The sequence below is a fragment of the Rhinatrema bivittatum genome, chromosome 4, assembly GCF_901001135.1.
Source record: "Rhinatrema bivittatum chromosome 4, aRhiBiv1.1, whole genome shotgun sequence".
NCBI lineage: Eukaryota > Metazoa > Chordata > Amphibia > Gymnophiona > Rhinatrematidae > Rhinatrema > Rhinatrema bivittatum.
Genome location: NC_042618.1, coordinates 477,407,772 through 477,426,936, shown reverse-complemented (window position 1 = coordinate 477,426,936; position 19,165 = coordinate 477,407,772). Strand labels below are relative to the sequence as shown.

General features: G+C 48.0%; 1 protein-coding gene across 1 annotated transcript in view; it reads right to left on the bottom strand.

Annotated features, from left to right (window-relative positions):
- LOC115089227 (aldo-keto reductase family 1 member B1-like) overlaps positions 1-17,154 on the bottom strand; it is a 46,514-nt gene extending 29,360 nt beyond the window's left edge. Inside the window, exons 1-5 of the mRNA XM_029597319.1 lie at positions 16,997-17,154; positions 4,763-4,930; positions 4,555-4,671; positions 2,274-2,351; positions 1,986-2,108 (exon numbers count right to left, since the gene is read on the bottom strand). Coding sequence (XP_029453179.1) covers positions 1,986-2,108; positions 2,274-2,351; positions 4,555-4,671; positions 4,763-4,930; positions 16,997-17,062 — 552 coding nt within the window. The 5' untranslated portion in view covers positions 17,063-17,154. The remainder of the gene's footprint in view (positions 1-1,985; positions 2,109-2,273; positions 2,352-4,554; positions 4,672-4,762; positions 4,931-16,996) is intronic.
- Positions 17,155-19,165: the final 2,011 nt, after the last annotated feature.

Below are 19,165 nucleotides of genomic sequence, written 5' to 3'. Positions count from 1 at the left end.
ACACATACAAGAGAGACCTGCGGAGGTGCCGTGGGCGCAGGATTCCTTATACACCCTTCAGCACCCCCCCCCCCCCAGGTTAGGAGCAACACAAACATATCACCCCTATGGCCTCCCCCCCCCAAATCGCTCCACCCCCAGCCCCTACTCCGGGTCCAACCAAGTAAAAAATATTAGTCTCTCGGTGTCCTTGAGGTTTCTGAATACTGAACCCCAAACTGCAGAGTCCCTTCCTTATCCGGTGGTACGGATTGAGTATCAGGCTTCTGGTGCGATGAAGGCAGGGCTTGTAAATAGATCTCCCAGGTTCGCAGGAACGACCGATGTTGTGGTGAAGATCTTGAGGTGAGAGATTGTCCATCTGCATCATACAATGAAGATGTATACGCCAGGTCCAATAAGAGGGAGCAGAGGGATCTTTCCAGTAAAGTAAGAACTTTCTTCCCCACCAGCCATGCCTTCCAATCCGGTTAAGGCTGTGGCATTGCTGTAAGGGGCAGGCAGGGCGTCGTGGTGGCTCCAGTGCATGGGAAGATGACTGCTGCCACTGCCATGACCGGGGAACCCAACTACAATGATTCCTCCATAGAAGCTGCAAACAGACAACCAGGAAGAACTCCTTTCATCCCATGAGCCCGAGATCCTTCAGTGCTTGTTCTGGATTTTTTTTTTTTTTTTAAATAAACTTTATGGTCTCATCAACCCACATTTAGTAAGAAAGCAGAAGGCAGCAGGGGAGGGGAAGAAGGGAGGGAAGACAAGATTCAGAAGAATAAATCTAGAAGTCCCCTGGCCCCTAGCTCTGCTCAACTGAGGGAAGGAGCATGCAAGCTTTCACCTCAGGAGCTGCCAAGTTTCTCTTATTTATTTAATGCCTGACTATCCTAGGGCAATGCTCGACTGAAGGAGAACTGGCCTTTCACCTCAGGAGCTGCCCAAACCAGCATCCCTATTCAGCCTACCAGGCCCCAACCTAGGCACTTTTTGGTATTTTCCGTCCATCTCCAGTAAGGACCTGTAACAGCGTAGCAGAGGGCTGGAAGCCAGGAAATGAGATTCCGCAGAGTTGGAAGCCAGTAAATCTTAGCCAGCCTGCTGGCTGTAAATGGCTAATGGGTGCCTACTGACAAATGCAGGGCTGGCCCCAGAGCACAGCATGGGATGAACATCTGTACCATCCACTGGAGACAGAATACCGACAAGCTGAGCTCAGCACAGATGCATATAAGGAGTAACATCAGCGAGCCTGTTTCTCTGTCTCCATCTGCTGGTCAGGGTGTATAACACTTGCTTAGACTGGTCTGACTGAATGACGAGGAAGGTAAGTGATTGAGAAACTCATTTTACACATTTGTTTTTTGTATTTAAGATAAATTTAGAACGCATAAGAAATGCATATAGTCTTGATTATCAGCGCTATGGCTCACAAGTTTCAAACTCGTGCTAACTCAATCCCAGGGCTGGATTTAAAATTACTGTGCTCATAGGTGAGCGACCTCTGGTTAGGAGGATGTTCCCCTGGAAATCAGCAGGGGGTGTCCCCAGTTTTTGGGCATCTTCAGAATCTGGCACTGTAGGCACCTGCCTGTATCTAAATCTGGCCCTGTTCAATGCCTTCTCGTGTGCCTTTGAAATCAGGAAGAGACACCTTTCATTAAGGCTACAATCCAATCTTAGAAACCTCCTCCATTAATACACAGAAGCCTGACATTTTAGAGAAAAAATAAAGTCTTCTATACCACTTTCCTGAGGAAACAACGCACATGAAGCAGTGAACATGGCAGACAAAATGAAGCAAAACTTAACTACATCAATGCATCAAAAATAGACAAAAATACAGACTGAAAAAAAAAAGCATCCAGCACAAAAGAAGGCCACACCATCATCATCCATGCCCGATGCATCCACCTCTCCCCCAACCTGACCAAAGAAAGCTTCAGAAACACGTTGCACCTAGACGTCTGCAAGCCTCCCACAGCTTTTACCTGGTTGTTTGCCGGTTTGTACTTCAGCTGTGGGATGTTCAGGATCCTCTCAATCTGGCTGCGGTTGAAGTTGGAGATTCCAATTGCTTTCACCAAGCCAGCGTCCACCAGCTCTTCCATGGCCTAAGAGGCAAACAAAGCAGCAGCACTGACTGGTCTTAGATTTCCAGGACAGGTCGGGCTTTCTCCGTTACTGAGGGACCTCTTAGTGCCACAGCACTACATCCAGGTCTTCTGCATCTCACCACCAGGCAAACCACAAAAACCTTCCGCCATATCTGCCCTTACCTGCCAGGTGTCTTCAAGCTTTGCGGCACTCGGACGTATATGTCCTTGGTCATCCACCGGGAATAAATTCTCTCCAGCCTACAAAGCAAAGAAGATGCACAAACTGCCAGTGACCCTGCTGGAGTGGAGATAGGCCCTGTATAAAATTATTTATGGAGTTATTTACTTTTTGTGAAGAACTTTGTACCGCAATAGAAATTGGTGACTTTCTTTGTTCCACTAGTTACTTGTGACTTGGATTGGCCACTGTTGGGACACAGGATGCTAGACTTGATGGACCCTTTGACCCAGTATTGAGGATTTAAGTTAGTTGTTAAATTGCAGATTTAAAGAACACTGTCCCATGTTGACTATTACTAAGGCTGAGAGCAGCATGAGAGTGCAGAGTGAATTCCTGATAAGAAAGGTGCCAAGAAAGTTATAAGAAACAAAGGAAGCACTGAGTAAGCAGAATGTGATGTCTGAGAGGTGCATGAAGGAAAATTATGCAAGCCATGTTTAACAGTGTATAAGAGACTAAGGCAAATTTAAAAACGATGAGTAAACTGGCATCACTCAGAAAAACAGTAGATTCTGTAAGCTGGGCTCTGTTTACTTCCATAAGGAAAACACAATCTTGATTTTCCTTATAGTTTCTGCTATCTTAACTTTGTATGCATGCATGAAATAAATAAATCCTGCCAGCACTTATAGATCTCTAAGCTACTTAATAAATGTTATGTTTTGAAACTGAAAGTCTGTTTCATCACTGGCTAGCTCTGGGGAGGAAACCAGGCGGGGTAAGGTTTGAGGTTTTCAACAGTATGGCATGTCTTTCGTTCACTAATATAGCTAGGGTAATTATTTGACATCAGGACTATGCCATTTTTCTTAGCTTGCTTTTACCAGGAACAAGTCATGAGATCAGATATATTAAGGAGCAGTTACTCATGAGGCCAACTGTGCAGATATCAGGGAACAGAACATAAGTAATCTAACTACACCCAATTACTGCTGATGTGTTAGTACAGATAGTGAGGCCTCAACAGATGGCAAGAACATATGGGAGTTGCCCAGAAAAGAAACTGGAGTATAAGTCAGAAGAATTAACCTAAAAAGATCAACGTTGGACAAACTGTTTGTAATCAGAGAAAGAATAGATCAGAAGAAAAGCTGTTGAACATTATAATGATTAATGAAGTGACTTGTGGACTGTTCCTGATTTCCCAGCGCTGTTTCCATTTTTCCAAGATATACAAAGACTCACACTGGAAACTGTGAGGGGGAAGTATCTTTGTATATATTCTTAATGCAAAATCTAATCTTGTATACTTTCATTGCTTATTCTCAGACTTAAGTAAAAGCTTCCATACTTATAGTGTATCATGTATTCTATGACAAAATAAACACCAATTTGCAAACCCACTACAGACCCCATCCCCAGGCAGCCATTGCCAAAACAAGACATAGCATAACTGCAGAAGTGCTGCATGCAGACAAGACAGGTCATTCCTCGTCCACCCCAACCCCCTACAACTCAAAAGCCCACCCTGTTAATATGCAATCCCAAATCTAAATGTGCTTGAACATCACTTTCTACTATAAGGATGTATCCTGCCATTTTCCTTTTTAACCAGAGTTGGTTAAGTAAATACTTTTAAAAGCCGTTTTGTTTACATTGTTGGCTGGCTCTTCTGCCACAGAGGCAGCATATTGAGAAACCTTTGCTTGGTGTTAAATACACCCTCCCATCTCTGTTCCTGCAGCAATCAGAACAGCCCAGCACGTGCCAGCAGCAGACGCAGGCAGCAGAGCTTGCAGACACAGCCTAGGAGGTGCTCTCTGGCTGATGCTCCCAGCAGCTGGAACTGAAGGGCTGGGCACTGGCCCAGGAGCAGCCTGGGGACTGCACTGATAAGAGAAGCCCTGGGTCTGGGACAGCTCTAAAACTGGAAGTAAACAGAGGCTAAGACAAGTTAAATGGGATGAGCAAGGACAATCTTCAAACAAATACAATTCCAGATTATCTGCATCAACGGAGGCTCCTCCTAGGGTCTCTGGTGGCAGTTTATACTCCCCTGGAATCCCTAGAAAAACAAAAATGTGTCTACCCATGTAATGTCTCACAGTCACAAAGGTTACAAACTTCCCCCCTAATCCTGAGCCACTCCTCCCTCTTCCACTGGCTGCCTCTCCACTCCACCCACCTCTTGTCCCGGTGATGTTTATTAAACTCTTCCGAGTGGTAGATTCCCTTCCTCAGCCTGGAGAATATGAACATCCGCACAGTCACTCACAGTACCTGAAATCCGAGAGGCCAGTGAATGAGATAAAGGTCCAGATAGTCCAGTTTCAGAGCATCGAGGGTCTTCTGGCACCCAACCTTCACCAGTGACTTTTCGTGAAATGTAGACCACAGCTGGAAGGGAAAAAGAGATTAACAGTCAGAAAGCCACATACCCTCTCTATCCATCTACTCCCAGTGTGAAGAGGGCCTCCTGGTTCCATACCTTACTGACTATGAAGAGGTCCTCTCGTTTCACCACCCCTTCCTTGATCTTCGCATGGATTCCTGCCCCAACTTCTCCCTCGTTCTCATACACGTAGGCACAATCGATATGACGGTATCCCACATCAATGGCCACCTTTACAGCATCAGTCACTTTGCCTGGAAAAGACTGAATTAAGACGACAGAGAAAAGGTGAACCGAATGAGCATCAACTGACTGCAGCTGAAGATGTTCTTCCCCATTCCAGTCAGGTCTGTTTCACCGTCAGCTGACCACACTGCATCTCTCAAGTACCACTTCTGCCCCAGCCTCCTGTGTCAGTACAAAGTTCATACAAATTCTTCCTTCTGAGGAGCACAGTTAAGAACATAAGAAAATGCCATACTGGGTCAGACCAAGGGTCCATCAAGCCCAGCATCCTGTTTCCAACAGTGGCCAATCCAGGCCATAAGAACCTGGCAAGTACCCAAAAACTAAGTCTATTCCATGTAACCATTGCTAATGGCAGTGGCTATTCTCTAAGTGAACTTAATAGCAGGTAATGGATTTCTCCTCCAAGAACTTATCCAATCCTTTTTTAAACACAGCTATACTAACTGCACTAACCACATCCTCTGGCAACAAATGCCAGAGTTTAATTGTGCGTTGAGTAAAAAAGAACTTTCTCCGATTAGTTTTAAATGTGCCCCATGCTAACTTCATGGAGTGCCCCCTAGTCTTTCTACTATCCGAAAGAGTAAATAACCGAGTCACATCTACCCGTTCTAGACCTCTCATGATTTTAAACACCTCTATCATATCCCCCCTCAGCCGTCTCTTCTCCAAGCTGAAAAGTCCTAACCTCTTTAGTCTTTCCTCATAGGGGAGCTGTTCCATTCCCCTTATCATTTTGGTAGCCCTTCTCTGTACCTTCTCCATTGCAACTATATCTTTTTTGAGATGTGGCGACCAGAATTGTACACAGTATTCAAGGTGCGGTCTCACCATGGAGCGATACAGAGGCATTATGACATTTTCCGTTTTATTCACCATTCCCTTTCTAATAATTCCCAACATTCTGTTTGCTTTTTTGACTGCCGCAGCACACTGAGCCGACGATTTCAATGTGTTATCCACTATGACACCTAGATCTCTTTCTTGGGTTGTGCCTCTATCACCTGACGCTGCTCCTGAGACTTGAGGTATCCCAAAGGGAGAGTCCAGGATGCGCTACTGATCTGTACTACTGCCACCCACATTGCAGGCAATGCCTGCTCAAGACTGGCGCCATCCTAAGTCCATACAACAGGGAATACACAACTTTGCGGGTGCCACGGCTTGCAGGTGCCTCTGAGTCAAATGTCCTGAAAACCCCTATAGCCAGGCCCTAATCCTACTTGGAACACAGTCCAACATGTCTAGGACTGAGGACCCAGGGGCACTGAGCCCGTCACCTCTAGGACTGGTGTCAAAGACAGTGCAAGCCTGAAGACCCCGTCACCCTCAGAGGAAGACACGGAGATGAGGATGGAAAGGCAGTGTCAGAAGCTTGCACTGCTGCCGCCCGACTGCCTTCGCCCCTTCTCCTCTTAAGATCTTTTAATGAGGCTCTAACGATTCTTATGTCAAAGGTGGCAAAAGTCTCGAGAACCTGTAGCTGGATGATTTCGATACTCGTAGTACGAAACTCTCCCCCCCACCTCCACAAAAACCCTTCTGCCATCTGACAACGTGGCTTTTTCTAAAGTTTAAGTGCTAACATTTTATGAATTTTGACTGCCCGGTATTTATAAACGAAGTTAATTGAGGTTTCCACATGCGCAGCTTTCCTGTTTTATTCAGAATACCTGCGTTTACTTGTTAAGGGATAGAACTTGGATGGCTGTATTGATTACCGCGCACACGGTTAAACGTCCGGTTCCATGCATCGATTACCGCGCACACGGTTAAACGTCCGGTTCCATGCATCGATTACCGCGCACACGGTTAAACGTCCGGTTCCATGCATCGATTACCGCGCACACGGTTAAACGTCCGGTTCCATGTACTGATTACTGCGCACACGGTTAAACGTTCAGTTCCATGCATTGATTACTGTGCACACGGTTAAACATTCAGTTCCATGTACTGATTACTGCGCACACGGTTAAACGTCCAGTTCTATGGTGCAACGTGGAAGGGAGGGAGGGGTTAAACTGCTGCCACCCCCACCGTCCTTATTCTGTGGATAAATGAAGGACTTTAGGTTCTTTCAAGTCAGCGTCCGTCGCCTGCACCGAAATCTACCAGAAAATTATTTTAGTGCAGGAAGCCAAGCTTGGAACAACTCAACCTGCCATATAGAAACATAGAAATGACAGCAGAAGAAGACCAAATGGCCCATCCAGTCTGCCCAGCAAGCTTCACATTTTTTTCTCATACTTATCTGTTTCTCTTAGCTCTTTGGTTCTATTTCCCTTCCACCCCCACCATAATGTAGAGAGCAGTGATGGAGCTGCAACCAAGTGAAATATCAAGCTTGATTAGTTATGGGTAGTAGGGGAAGTAACCGCCGCAATAAGCAAGCTACACCCATGCTTATTTGTTTTACCCAGACTGTGTTATTCAGCCCTTATTGGTTGTTTTTCTTCTCCCCTGCCGTTGAAGCAGGGAGCTATGCTGGATATGCGTGTAGTATCAGTTTTTCTTCTCCCCTGCCGTTGAAGCAGGATATGCATTGAAAGTGAAGTATCAGGCTTATTTGGTTTGGGGTAGTAACCGCCGTAACAAGCCAGCTACTCCCCGCTTTGTGAGTGCGAATCCTTTTTTCTTCTCCCCTGCCGTTGAAGCAGAGAGCTATGCTGGATATGCGTGAAGTATCAGTTTTTCTTCTCCCCTGTCGTTGAAGCAGAGAGCTATGCTGGATATGCGTGAAGTATCAGTTTTTCTTCTCCCCTGCCGTTGAAGCAGAGAGCTATGCTGGATATGCGTGAAGTATCAGTTTTTCTTCTCCCCTGCCGTTGAAGCAGAGAGCTATGATGGATATGCGTGAAGTATCAGTTTTTCTTCTCCCCTGCCGTTGAAGCAGAGAGCTATGCTGGATATGCATTGAAAGTGAAGTATCAGGCTTATTTGGTTTGGGGTAGTAACCGCCGTAACAAGCCAGCTACTCCCCACTTTGTGAGTGCGAATCCTTTTCGCACTCACAAACATTCACATCCTGCCGATGTGAATGTTTGGTGCAGGTTCACCTTGTGCTTTTCTCGTGGCTCAGAGACCTCGGGGTGGGGCCAGGCTCCTAAGAAGCAGAGGATTCCCACTGCTCCGGCCAACACTCACATTCCTCTTTCCTCCCTTGGCAGAACTTCATTTTCTTGTAAAAGAAAGTTTCCACCAACACTTTTTCAGTAAAACTGCTGCTGTCCTACAACGCTTAGCTGAGTGTTAGGAAAAAGCAGCGGATGTAAACCATAACGCAGGCAATGTTATTCCCACGGTTTAATACTCAGAGCATATGAATAATCATTCTTAGTTACACAGAGAAAAGGGCTAAGAGGCTGGCCAACCACCTCCTATACTAGAACAATTCACTGTTTTGGAATGAAATTCTCATATCAAATTCTAACAATACGGATCTGTTACACCAGTCTATATTTCTTTAGAATGAAAGCACAGTCATACAGAATTACCAGATATCCCACAAGTACTGAACAGCTCTTAAGCTCTCTGTGTCCTTGTGTTTATTATTCACCCTGTGGGTTACTTTGTCTTTTACCTGTGGCAGTCTCTCTCTCTCTCTCTCTCATGGTAAGTCTGGAATACTGTATGGTATTCCTGGTAAAACTGTCACTGCCTCCTTTCCTCCTCTCACTGCTTCTCTTTGCTCCTGTGCATCTTTTCCAACTTGCTAAGCTCAGGGCCTGCCTATATTCTGTGGTGTGTATACTCTTAATCTGTCCGTTGCAAGCCTCTCTCCTTTTGTTGTGGCAGCTCAGGGTCCCGGTGTGAAAGAATGATCAATTTACCTCTGCTCCGAGAAGAAAAACAACAACAGTTTCCTTTTCCCATTCCTTCTCGCCCTGACACATTAATGTGGATTACTTGGGGTTTGGGGGTCAGTAGGTCTCTGTGGGAGCAGTGCATCACATTGGCGAGTCCACACACGCAAGGCTTGGACAAGGCAGGGCAGGCTGGACACTAAGGCAGGACCCGGGAAGGGCGAGACAAGGCACGGACAGGAGTCTGGGACTGGCAGGACAAGACCAACAAGGCTGACTAGGGCAGGACTTAGACAAAGCAGAAAACCAAACAATGACGCAGAAGCCCTAAGGCAGCAGAGCTTGGAACAGACAGAATAGGCCCGAGTCCGTCAAGGCAAGGCAAGGCCTGCAGGCCACGAAGCAAGGAGGTCAAGCGTCAGGTCACAGAGCCAGAAGTGACACCTGAGAAGACAGGGTTACCATGGCAAGACCTAGGGCTGGGACCAGGGCAGTGAGGCACACTGAGGGCCTCTGCTGGTGGGGAGGCGTCATGGCGGCTGCGTGGCAGGAAGGGTCACTGTCTGCCCCTGCTGCTGAGGGCGTTGGAGACCTTCCGACCCTGCATTAATTCTGCTGTCCGTCCCTGTGCCAGTCTCGCTGCTGACCGGGGACGCAGATGCCTGATTTTTCTGGGATGGACCATTAGGTTTGGGGGTGGATGGGCACTTTCCTCAGGCAACAAAAATCCCCCAGCACTTCACAACCAGTCGTGTCCCCCTCAGATCCCACAAACCACTGTCAAGCCCGCCACTGCCACCTTTTACAAACCATTGCTCTAATCATTGAGATAACCGGGTCAGGGTCTCCTGTCTCACACTGCTAGGGGTTTGGGTGTTTGGCAGGTCTCCCACGAGGCGTTATTTCTACTTTAAAGGCTGGAAGGTGGTGTCACACTCATCCCCACTCTCCAGAACCCCCCATTTTTATTTTCTTTTTGCTCAATTTGCCATTTTTTTAAAACTAAGTTCATGACACCCTCCCCCCTTCCCAAACCGTGGATCTCACAGCCTGACTGAATGTGCCACATCGTGGCCTTCCCCATGGACCCGACACCTATTACCTCACTTCTAATGCAAGCCACGGCGGTGCTGACCCCGGGACTCACCCCATGGGCTCCAGGCTGCTGTGACCGTGATCGACTGCTGCCGCTCAGCCGTTTCCTACCACGTGACTTCTCTTCACCGCCCCTGCCTGCCTCACGATGCTCAGCCGCTGCTCCGGGCCCTCTGAAACTCTCTCTTCCTCGCCACGCTGGCTAGCAGCTGCGACAGCCCGACGCCGACTTGCTCCCCTCAGCCTCTCCCCCCCGAGCAGCTGCTCTGGGGACCTCGCACCACTGCCGCCTCAGCAGCCCAGCGTTCATAGCTTTCTCCCACGAGACTCCCGGCCAACCCACGAGGAGCCGGTCATGCTGCACGTGGCCTCTCACCTAGGCCATCACGTCTGCTCCCCTGCCCCCCGCATCCACACTCTCGCCACTTCTTCACGGCCCCCCACCGAAGGCTCAAATCTCTAGCAGCCTCCAAGTAAGGGACCTGGCAGGCCATCACTGGCCTTCTCTTACAGGGACGCGGTCTCCTCGGGATGATCTCTGCTCCATAACCCTGAACCCAGGGGTTTTTTAAAATTAAAATGTGCATACCCTGTTTAAAAGGGCAAAGAGTGACAAAGCACATTAATGCTCCAGCGCACGCCTGGCCGAAGGCAGCTGAAGCAAGAACCTTTTATAGCCTCAGCGCGCTTCTGGTGCCCGGCGTCCTTTCCCCATCATCACTATTCAGTTCCGGCTGGATTTACAATCCAAATGAAGCAGGGTCTCTGGTGGCAGACACGAAGCCCAGGGCACGTTTTACCTATAATAAGAATAAATCCCGCCCGCCCCCCCTCCCAAAAGCACCAGAGTGTAATGCGCTGTCAGGCCACAAACGCTGCAGGGAATCCTACGCACACACACAGGTAAGTGACTAAGAGCCGGAAGGTAACTCAGGCCTTCTTACAATAATGGGGCCCAGTCCCCCACAGAAGAGGTGGGCAGAGGGCGACAGATAAGTCAATCCAGGTTCATATCTCTCTGGGATAGTGGGGAAGGATCATGAGGTATATGGGTCACTCCCTTTAATCTCTTCCACGCCACTGAAGAGAGAACTCAGCCAGGATACGGCTGCCAGGCCTCACCTTGCTGTATTGCTGCTATCAGACGGGATTTTTTAAATTTATTTACATTTTTATTTTCTGCTTTCCAGCGCTTCAAAGCAGATCATATTCAGGTACAGGAGGTATTTCCCTATCCCCAGAGGGCTCACAATCTAAGTTTGTACCTGAGGCGATGGATGTAAAGTGACCTGCCCAGGGTCAGGAGGAGCCACAGTGGGACTCGAACCCTGGTCTCCTACTCCTCCACAGGTGTTCCTGAGGGCACTCTGCAGCTCAGGTTCCCATCCGGTGCCCGGCAGTGCTCTGGCACTCAGCGTGCCCGGGATAGCTGCGCCCGCGCATTTCTGAACAAGTCCCTGCGCCATGGGATTGTCAATTACTTTAAAAGTTCTAACCCACAGGTTCTGCAACACCAAGCTAAGCAGTCTGGATCAGAACAAGTTCCAGTTTCCTGCGCGCACCTCTCAGCGAATGCGCAGTGCCACAGGTTTCACGCCCTCCTTCTGCCACCCAGGTCTCTGATGCAAGTCCTGCACTCAGCCTCCCTCCCAGCCCCAGCATTCCCAGCACTGGGCGAGACAGCCAGCTGTCACATCCAATTCAGCAACGGGCATTTATAAGAACATAAGAACATACCATACTGGGTCAGACCAAGGGTCCATCAAGCCCAGCATCCTGTTTCCAACAGTGGCCAATCCAGGTCATAAGAACCTGGCAAGTACCCAAAAACTAAGTCTATTCCATGTAAGCATTGCTAATGGCAGTGGCTATTCTCTAAGTGAACTTAAGAAGATCCCATGCTACTGATGCAATTAATAACAGTGGCTATTCCCTAAGTAAAATTGATTAATAGCCATTAATGGACTTCTCCTCCAAGAACTTATCCAAACCTTTTTTGAACCCAGCTACACTAACTGCACTAACCACATCCTCTGGCAACAAATTCCAGAGTTTAATTGTGCGTTGAGTGAAAAAGAACTTTCTCCGATTAGTCTTAAATGTGCTACTTGCTAACTTCATGGAGTGCCCCCTAGTCCTTCTATTATTCGAAAGTGTAAATAACCGAGTCACATCTACTCGTTCAAGACCTCTCATGATCTTAAAGACCTCTATCATATCCCCCTCAGTCGTCTCTTCTCCAAGCTGAACAGCCCTAACCTCTTCAGCCTTTCCTCATAGGGGAGCTGTTCCATCCCCTTTATCATTTTGGTTGCCCTTCTCTGTACCTTCTCCATCGCAATTATATCTTTTTTGAGATGTGGCGACCAGAATTGTACACAATATTCAAGGTGCGGTCTCTCCATGGAGCGATACAGAGGCATTATGACATTTTCCATTTTATTAACCATTCCCTTCCTAATAATTCCTAACATTGTTTGCTTTTTTGACTGCCGCAGCACACTGAGCCGACAATTTCAATGTGTTATCCACTATGATGCCTAGATCTCTTTCCTGGGTGGTAGCTCCTAATATATGAACCATAAACAAATACTACCAGCAGCACAGTTTGTTCCATTGCATTTTAAGCAAACATAGTGCAGTTTTCATTTTAAACTTACCCCCCCCCCCCCCCAAATTAACTAACCCTCCATCCCTCCCACAAATTTAAGCTAAAGATAAGGCAACAGCATATAAAACCTCTTCAGAATAAACCTGGCTTCCTGCAGTCTTCACAGGGGTCCAGTCAGGCTGAAGCGCAGCTCCTGTCTCTCTGTAAGGCTGTCAAGCACCACACGTTCACGTCTGCAGCAAGTCTTCCAAAATAATGCAATTTCCTATTTAGTTGGTATTGAAAGCTGCCTAATTAACTTACCTTCTGACTGGTGCGTCAGGGACTGGCAAACAGAAAGCTTTTGGATGCAAGGTTAGGGTCACTTTAGTTCTCACAAATAGGGCCTCAAGCTCAGAGCATTCCCAGCACAGATGCCCATTTCAGAGCACCTGAGTGCTAAAACCCCAGCAAAGAGAAGGACTAGGCAAGGTCATCAGCCACAGAGACCCCGAGGCACCAGGCTCCTGCAAATTCAGGAGATCTGCCCACAGGAGAGGGAAAGGCACCCCTGATTCTGCTCTGGAATCCCTCCCCTGCCAGGGTTTCAGGCACTAGAGATCAAGACCAAGAAGAGCACGGCTGGGCCAAGTCCAGGATCAGTGCGCTGCTGAACTACAGGCGGCACCAACCTGGGCTGCCCCACAGCCGAGCTTCCCAAAGAAACCCCGAGTCTCATCACACACAGGACAAAAGGAGCCACGCACTGACCTCATGGCAGCCTCAGGACCCGTCCCCACTGCAGCTGCAGCTTGACCCCAATGACAGGCTGAAGTCACTTAGTGCCGCCTGGCCACGGGACACGGCTCGCCCGACTGGCTGAAGGCTGCACTATCCCATGCCACCCTGATGCCCTCACGCTGCACAGCATCAGCAAATTCCCTTCTGCTTTCATGTTTTAAAATCTTTACCAACGCTGACAAGGAACAGGTAAGGAGGAGGTGGTGATGGAGAAGCTAAGAGACGCTCACCCCAGGGGACCCTTTCTTCTGACGCTGCATTTCAACCGGCCCCAGTCAGAAACGGGGAGCCACCTACCAGGGCCTGCACAGGGACGCTAGGACCAGAGGCTGCTCCAGCAGAGAGAAGAATCACAAAAGGACCATTAACCTGGGAGCAGAAGGACCTGCTCTAGCAGCAGAAATCAATACCAAGAGCAGACAAACTGAACCCAGAGCCCGGACCCCACTGCCCCGGCCCAGCACGGAGCACCGTCAGCTGCAGAGGGAATATACTGGCCAGGGCCTGTGCTGCAGTGACCCACGTCTGCTCTAGAATAAGGAAACCCGGTTAGTGCAGAAAGCACTGCCCCTTCTGGAAACCCTTGTCCTGTTTACCAGCTCCCAGCCAAAGCACATTCAAGATGACATAAGTGAAAGCGAGCTTTTATTCTCAGCTACTGGAGCGCAATGCCAGGGCACCAAAAAAACTCTGGCCACATGAGAGCGCCAGCGGTGGGAGACTTACTGCCTCGAAAGACAGCAGGTAGCAAACCTGAGAGACAAAACCTGGCACCGTGTAACATTCGAGGAAGAATGCCAGTTACATAAGACACGTATTCTGGCTCCAAACATGATGTACCACCATCGGTGTCCACATCTGAGCGGCAGCAATGCCACAGGAGGAGAGCGCGACCTACCTGGCCGCAGCATCCAGCACAGAGGGGCAGCGCTGAGAGCGACCTGAAAGCACCCCCCCCCCCCAGGAAACAAGGAGGGAGCACAGGTAGATGCTGGGGCCAGATGGACTGTCCCTCCCTCTGCCCGCCCACCACCACTGGCACCCACATCTGAGATGTATATGCTTGAAGCACAGACACGCCGACACAGTACAGTGCGCGCCGGCGGAGCGCACTGTTAACCCGCGTTTGGACGCGCTAGCTTTACCCCTTATTCAGTAAGGGGTAAGAGCGCGTCGAAAAAGCGCATCCAACCCCCCCGAAACTAATAGAGCCCGCAACATGCAAATGCATATTGATGACCCTATTAGGTATTCCTGCGCGATTCAGTAAGTAAAATGTGCAGCCAAGCCACACATTTTACTTTCAGAAATTAGCGCCAACCCAAAGATAGGTGTTAATTTCTGCCGGCACCGGAATTAATATCATGGCGATATTAAGTCTGAGGTCCCAAAAGTAAAAAATAATTTTAAATAATAAAAAATTTTTTTTTTAAATCAGCTCGTGGCTCGAAAACCGGATGCTCAATTTTGCCGGCGTCCGGTTTCTGAACCCGTGGCTGTCAGCGGGTTTGAAAACTGACACCGACAAAATTGAGCGTCGGCTGTCAAACTCGCTGACAGCCGCCACTCCTGTCAAAAGAGAGGCACTAGTGTCCCTAGCGCCTCTTTTTACCGCGGGCAGATACTAAATCGCCCGCCCGCTCTCCCCTGTATCAGCCCGTTTGTAAGTAAACTTTAATTACAGCCCCTACCAATCAGACCTTATAATGGAGCCGGTCCACCTCACTGAAGCTATGGATCTCTTCAGAGAACCTCAAAACACACACAAAAGAAAAAGAGCAAGTAACAACTGTCCCGTAATTTCTGCCTGCCTAATGTTTACTCTCCTATTACTAACTGTTAAATCTTGTCAAAGAAAATCGCACTGATAAATGTTCTGCTAGAGGAAGTAAATCCCATTGTCTTCTGCATTACAATATCCAAACCCGGCTGAAAGACAGTAACAATGTAGCAGAGATAATGCTAGGAGAGTGAGCAATAAGGAATGAAGGATGGAAAGTGTAATGTCCGTAGAATCAGAATTTGTATTTGATGTTGTGTTGACCTAGAGTATGAAAGCTGACCAATAAGAATGCCGATTTTGTAAGCCATTGTGATCTTCTTTTGGAATGAGGGTATTTAAAACATCTAAATAAATAAATAAAAATAAGTTTTAACCTCTGCCTGCAAGAACATTTTTTTGTTTATGAAAGCGTGTGTGGGCAGATCAGAGATCTACAAGTCTGCAGAGTTTCTGGGAACTAAGCTGAACAGACATGACATAGGCTCCCTTCAAAACTTCCCTGCCCTCCACCCTTCCAACAAGGCCAAGCAGTTTCTGTAAATGGCTACTTAAATTGGATTGTCCTTTCTATAGAGACTGGACTGCTATGATTCAGGATTATAAATCCATTCATTCTGTTCTAGGCAGAGACCCCCTCTAGGAGGTAGATACAGTTTTTTGTGCCCATTCACAGCGGATAGTGTTAGAATCAGTGTGGAACCCAAGGCCAGTCATGTCCAACCCATCATTAAATATAAAAGTCATAGCCCTAAGAGAAAGATAAATGAGCGGGCAGTCTCGCTGAGGGTCAGGGACCACTGCATGATGTATGCCCACCACCATCCTGTCAGCTCTGCTCCAATAACAAGTCCCCAAGCTCAGGGACAAGGGATCAAACCAGGGCACAGAGGCTTTCATCCACGGGAAAGCTGTCTGCATGACGTTTCTCCACTTGGATACTTGCCCAGCTCACACTGACCGATCCCATCCAACAGCAGTCACAAATGTATTTCTCCCACAAAAAGATCTCCCCTGTAGCTTTATTTCTAACTATTCAAGGAAAAGAAAAAAAACTGTACAAAAACCTAAAATGAGAAACCAACTGGAGCCACAATGCTTGCTGTTCACAATCAGTCCGAATGGAGTTTGGTGATGTCGTCACTGGAAGCCTCAAAGTGCTGATAGAATCCTTCAACCCCAAAATCATTTCCAGGAGGAATGCGTGCCCACTTAGCACATCCAGAACAAACTTACTGCAGTCCAAAGAAAGAGAACCCACAGAGCCGGTACCTCTGATAGTGCATACAACCCAGAAAAGTCCTAAGATCCACCACGACAGGGGATGAGTCCCTGTACAAGATTCCCTGCTCCACCAGTACCAGGGTTTCGGGACCGGAACCAACAATTAGGGAAACGCGTGCTTCCAACAGAAGAGAACGGCAGAGATGTCCCCAGTGCGCCAGGCTGCAAACTTTGCACGCGCACATGTGGCAGGACCACGCAGGGAAGACCTGCAGCAGAAGGGACCTCCACTCGCGCTCTCCCTCTTATGGACTGCACATCAATCAATGTGAAGACTGCTCTAGGGGGCAATCAGTCCTCTGCAGCAAGAACCTAGGGAGCAAGGCAATTAAAGCCCAAGGGACTTTCCTGAACGGACTCTTTTAAGGTCCTGAATTTCTCAGCGCATACGGATCCCGCTGTCCCGGGAGGCGCAGGATTCACTTCTGTTTTCTGGCAAACCTCGTCTTTTGCTTAGACTTAAGGAAGGGCGCGTCGGCTCCCTAAGTGCACGAAGTCAGTCCGGCCCCCCGAGTTTTATTTAACCTTTCCCTGCATGCACGCGGACTCTCAGACTGCAATAAATACTACAGGAAGCGCGTGCAAGCCACGGTCCAAGACCGGGAGGCGAACCCACGCTGGCCCGGCTCAGGGTAGCAGAACTTTCGCCCCCTGCCAACCTCCAGCGCGGGGCACTCCCGGGAAAGGGGAGTCCCGTCCCTCGCCCCCACGGATCCCCAGCACTGTACCTTCCAGGTACCCAGGCCGAGGCTGGGCATGAGGGCGCCGGTAAGGAGCCGAATGGAAGTCGCCATCGCTGCTGTTACCGCTACTGCGAGTCAGAGCCACGCACCGGGAAAAGGGCGCGGGACCATTGAGGCTAGCCCCGCCCACTCCCAGGGAAATTCTATTCTGTGCCCGCCTCCTGCTCCCCATTGGCTGGTGTCTTGGTGAGTACGGGCGGGCAGGTGTAATGGAAGAGGGGCGTTTCCTGGATGGAGCTTGCCACGCCCCTAAATCAGGCTGTGTTAGCCTGAAGCGGCCAATAGTTAAGAAATAGCTTCTATTAGGAGGAAGACAGGAACGTGAAGAGAGAATGAAGGTGAAAGCAAACAATCCGGCGGATCCAAAGGGAAGCGGCTGCCTTGCAGAAAGCATCGTGCAGTGTAATCCTGCCGCACCCTGTGCACTGAGCTGGCTGCAAACTGCCTCAGGAGAGGCAACTTGCACAACGAGGGTCCTGAGACCAGCTTAGCATGCATCATTTGTCCAGGAAGGACAAACTGATTCTCACGAGATGTTCCTAGGCTTTAGGTTTATTAAGAGAGGCAATTTATTTATTTATTTATTTAAGCATTTTCTATACTGTCCTTCCAAAAGAAGATCACAACGGTTTACAAAAGCAACATTCATATTACGAATTAATAAAACACTTAAAACATTAGAGTTGGTTTAGAACGCTTATATCACTCAGTTCTTTTCATTGTTTTTTAATACTGTACTTCTCTGCATATTGATACATTATTATAGATCATTTGCATTTTTGAAGAGCCAGATTTTCATTATTTGATAGGAAAAAAATTGAGAGCACGGCTGTTTTACGTCCTTTTGCTAATTTCCTGTTTCAGTTTTGGTGGTCTAGATGTGTGATTATCGAGTTGTTACCGGAGACATTTTTCTTTTATTTATTATGGTTTTAGATTATTTAACCAAATGTAAATCATTATATTAGAACAGAGATCATGGAGTGCCATGAACAATTCTGATTTTCAGGATATCCTCGAATATTTGCATGCACTAAATCCAGTATATGCAAATATATCTCATACCTATTCATGATTGGGGGGGAGTGGGGGCCCTGAAAACCTGACCTGGTTGTCATACTCCAACACTGGAGTAGCTTACCCCTGTATTACATTGTGTATTATAGGGCTGGGATTCCCAGCCTTTCAGGGCGTGTAGACCCCTTTTCAGCCTCAAAAATATACGGAGACGCCCATGCACATCTCTTTAATTTTTGCATGACATAACAAAATAAATAATGATATGCGCTCCAGCAACAGTCATTATGTATATAATTTCATTAAGTGTTTCTTACTGAGATAAACTGAATACATAAGGAGGGAAATTTCCAAAGCTATTTAAAAATTGCCCTCTTAATTGAAGGTTGAAGCCAACAGTGGCCTCTACCTCCAACCGTAGGTGCAATGGGCAATAAGAAGCAAGTTCAGAATGTTCCAGGTTAGCACCTCCGGGTGACCTGGCAGAAAATCCACACCGAGACCTGCAATCTGGTTTTCAAAGGGAAACCAGGTGCGGAGTTTCCTTTTGAAAACTTGGGGCCACACGACCCCCCTTCCCCCCCCCCCCCCACCTTGCAGGAGCAGTGCGGTAGCAGTGACCTCCTTCTACCTCCCTTTTGGCAGTCCTGCCATCCCACAGCGGCCAAAGACAAGGCCCAGAATAACAGGGGAGGCCTGAAAGCTGTGTGTGTGAGTGAGCCTGTGTGTATTCAAGACAGTGAGAAAGCCTGCAGGTGTCAGAGGCTGCAAGCGTATGAGACAGCAGGAGAGCCTGTGTATGTGTGAGAGACTGCATATGTATGAGATCAAGAGAGCCTGTGTGTGTGTGAGAGACTGCATATGTATGAGATCAAGAGAGCCTGTGTGTATGTGAGAGTGAGAAAGCCTGTGTATGTGTAAGAGACTGCATATGTATGAGATCAAGAGAGCCTGTGTGTATGTGTGAGAGACTGCATATGTATGAGATCAAGAGAGCCTGTGTGTATGTGTGAGAGACTGCATATGTATGAGATTAAGAGAGCCTGTGTATGTGTGAGAGACTGCATATGTATGAAATTAAGAGAGCCTGTGTATGTGTGAGAGACTGCATATGTATGAGATTAAGAGAGCCTGTGT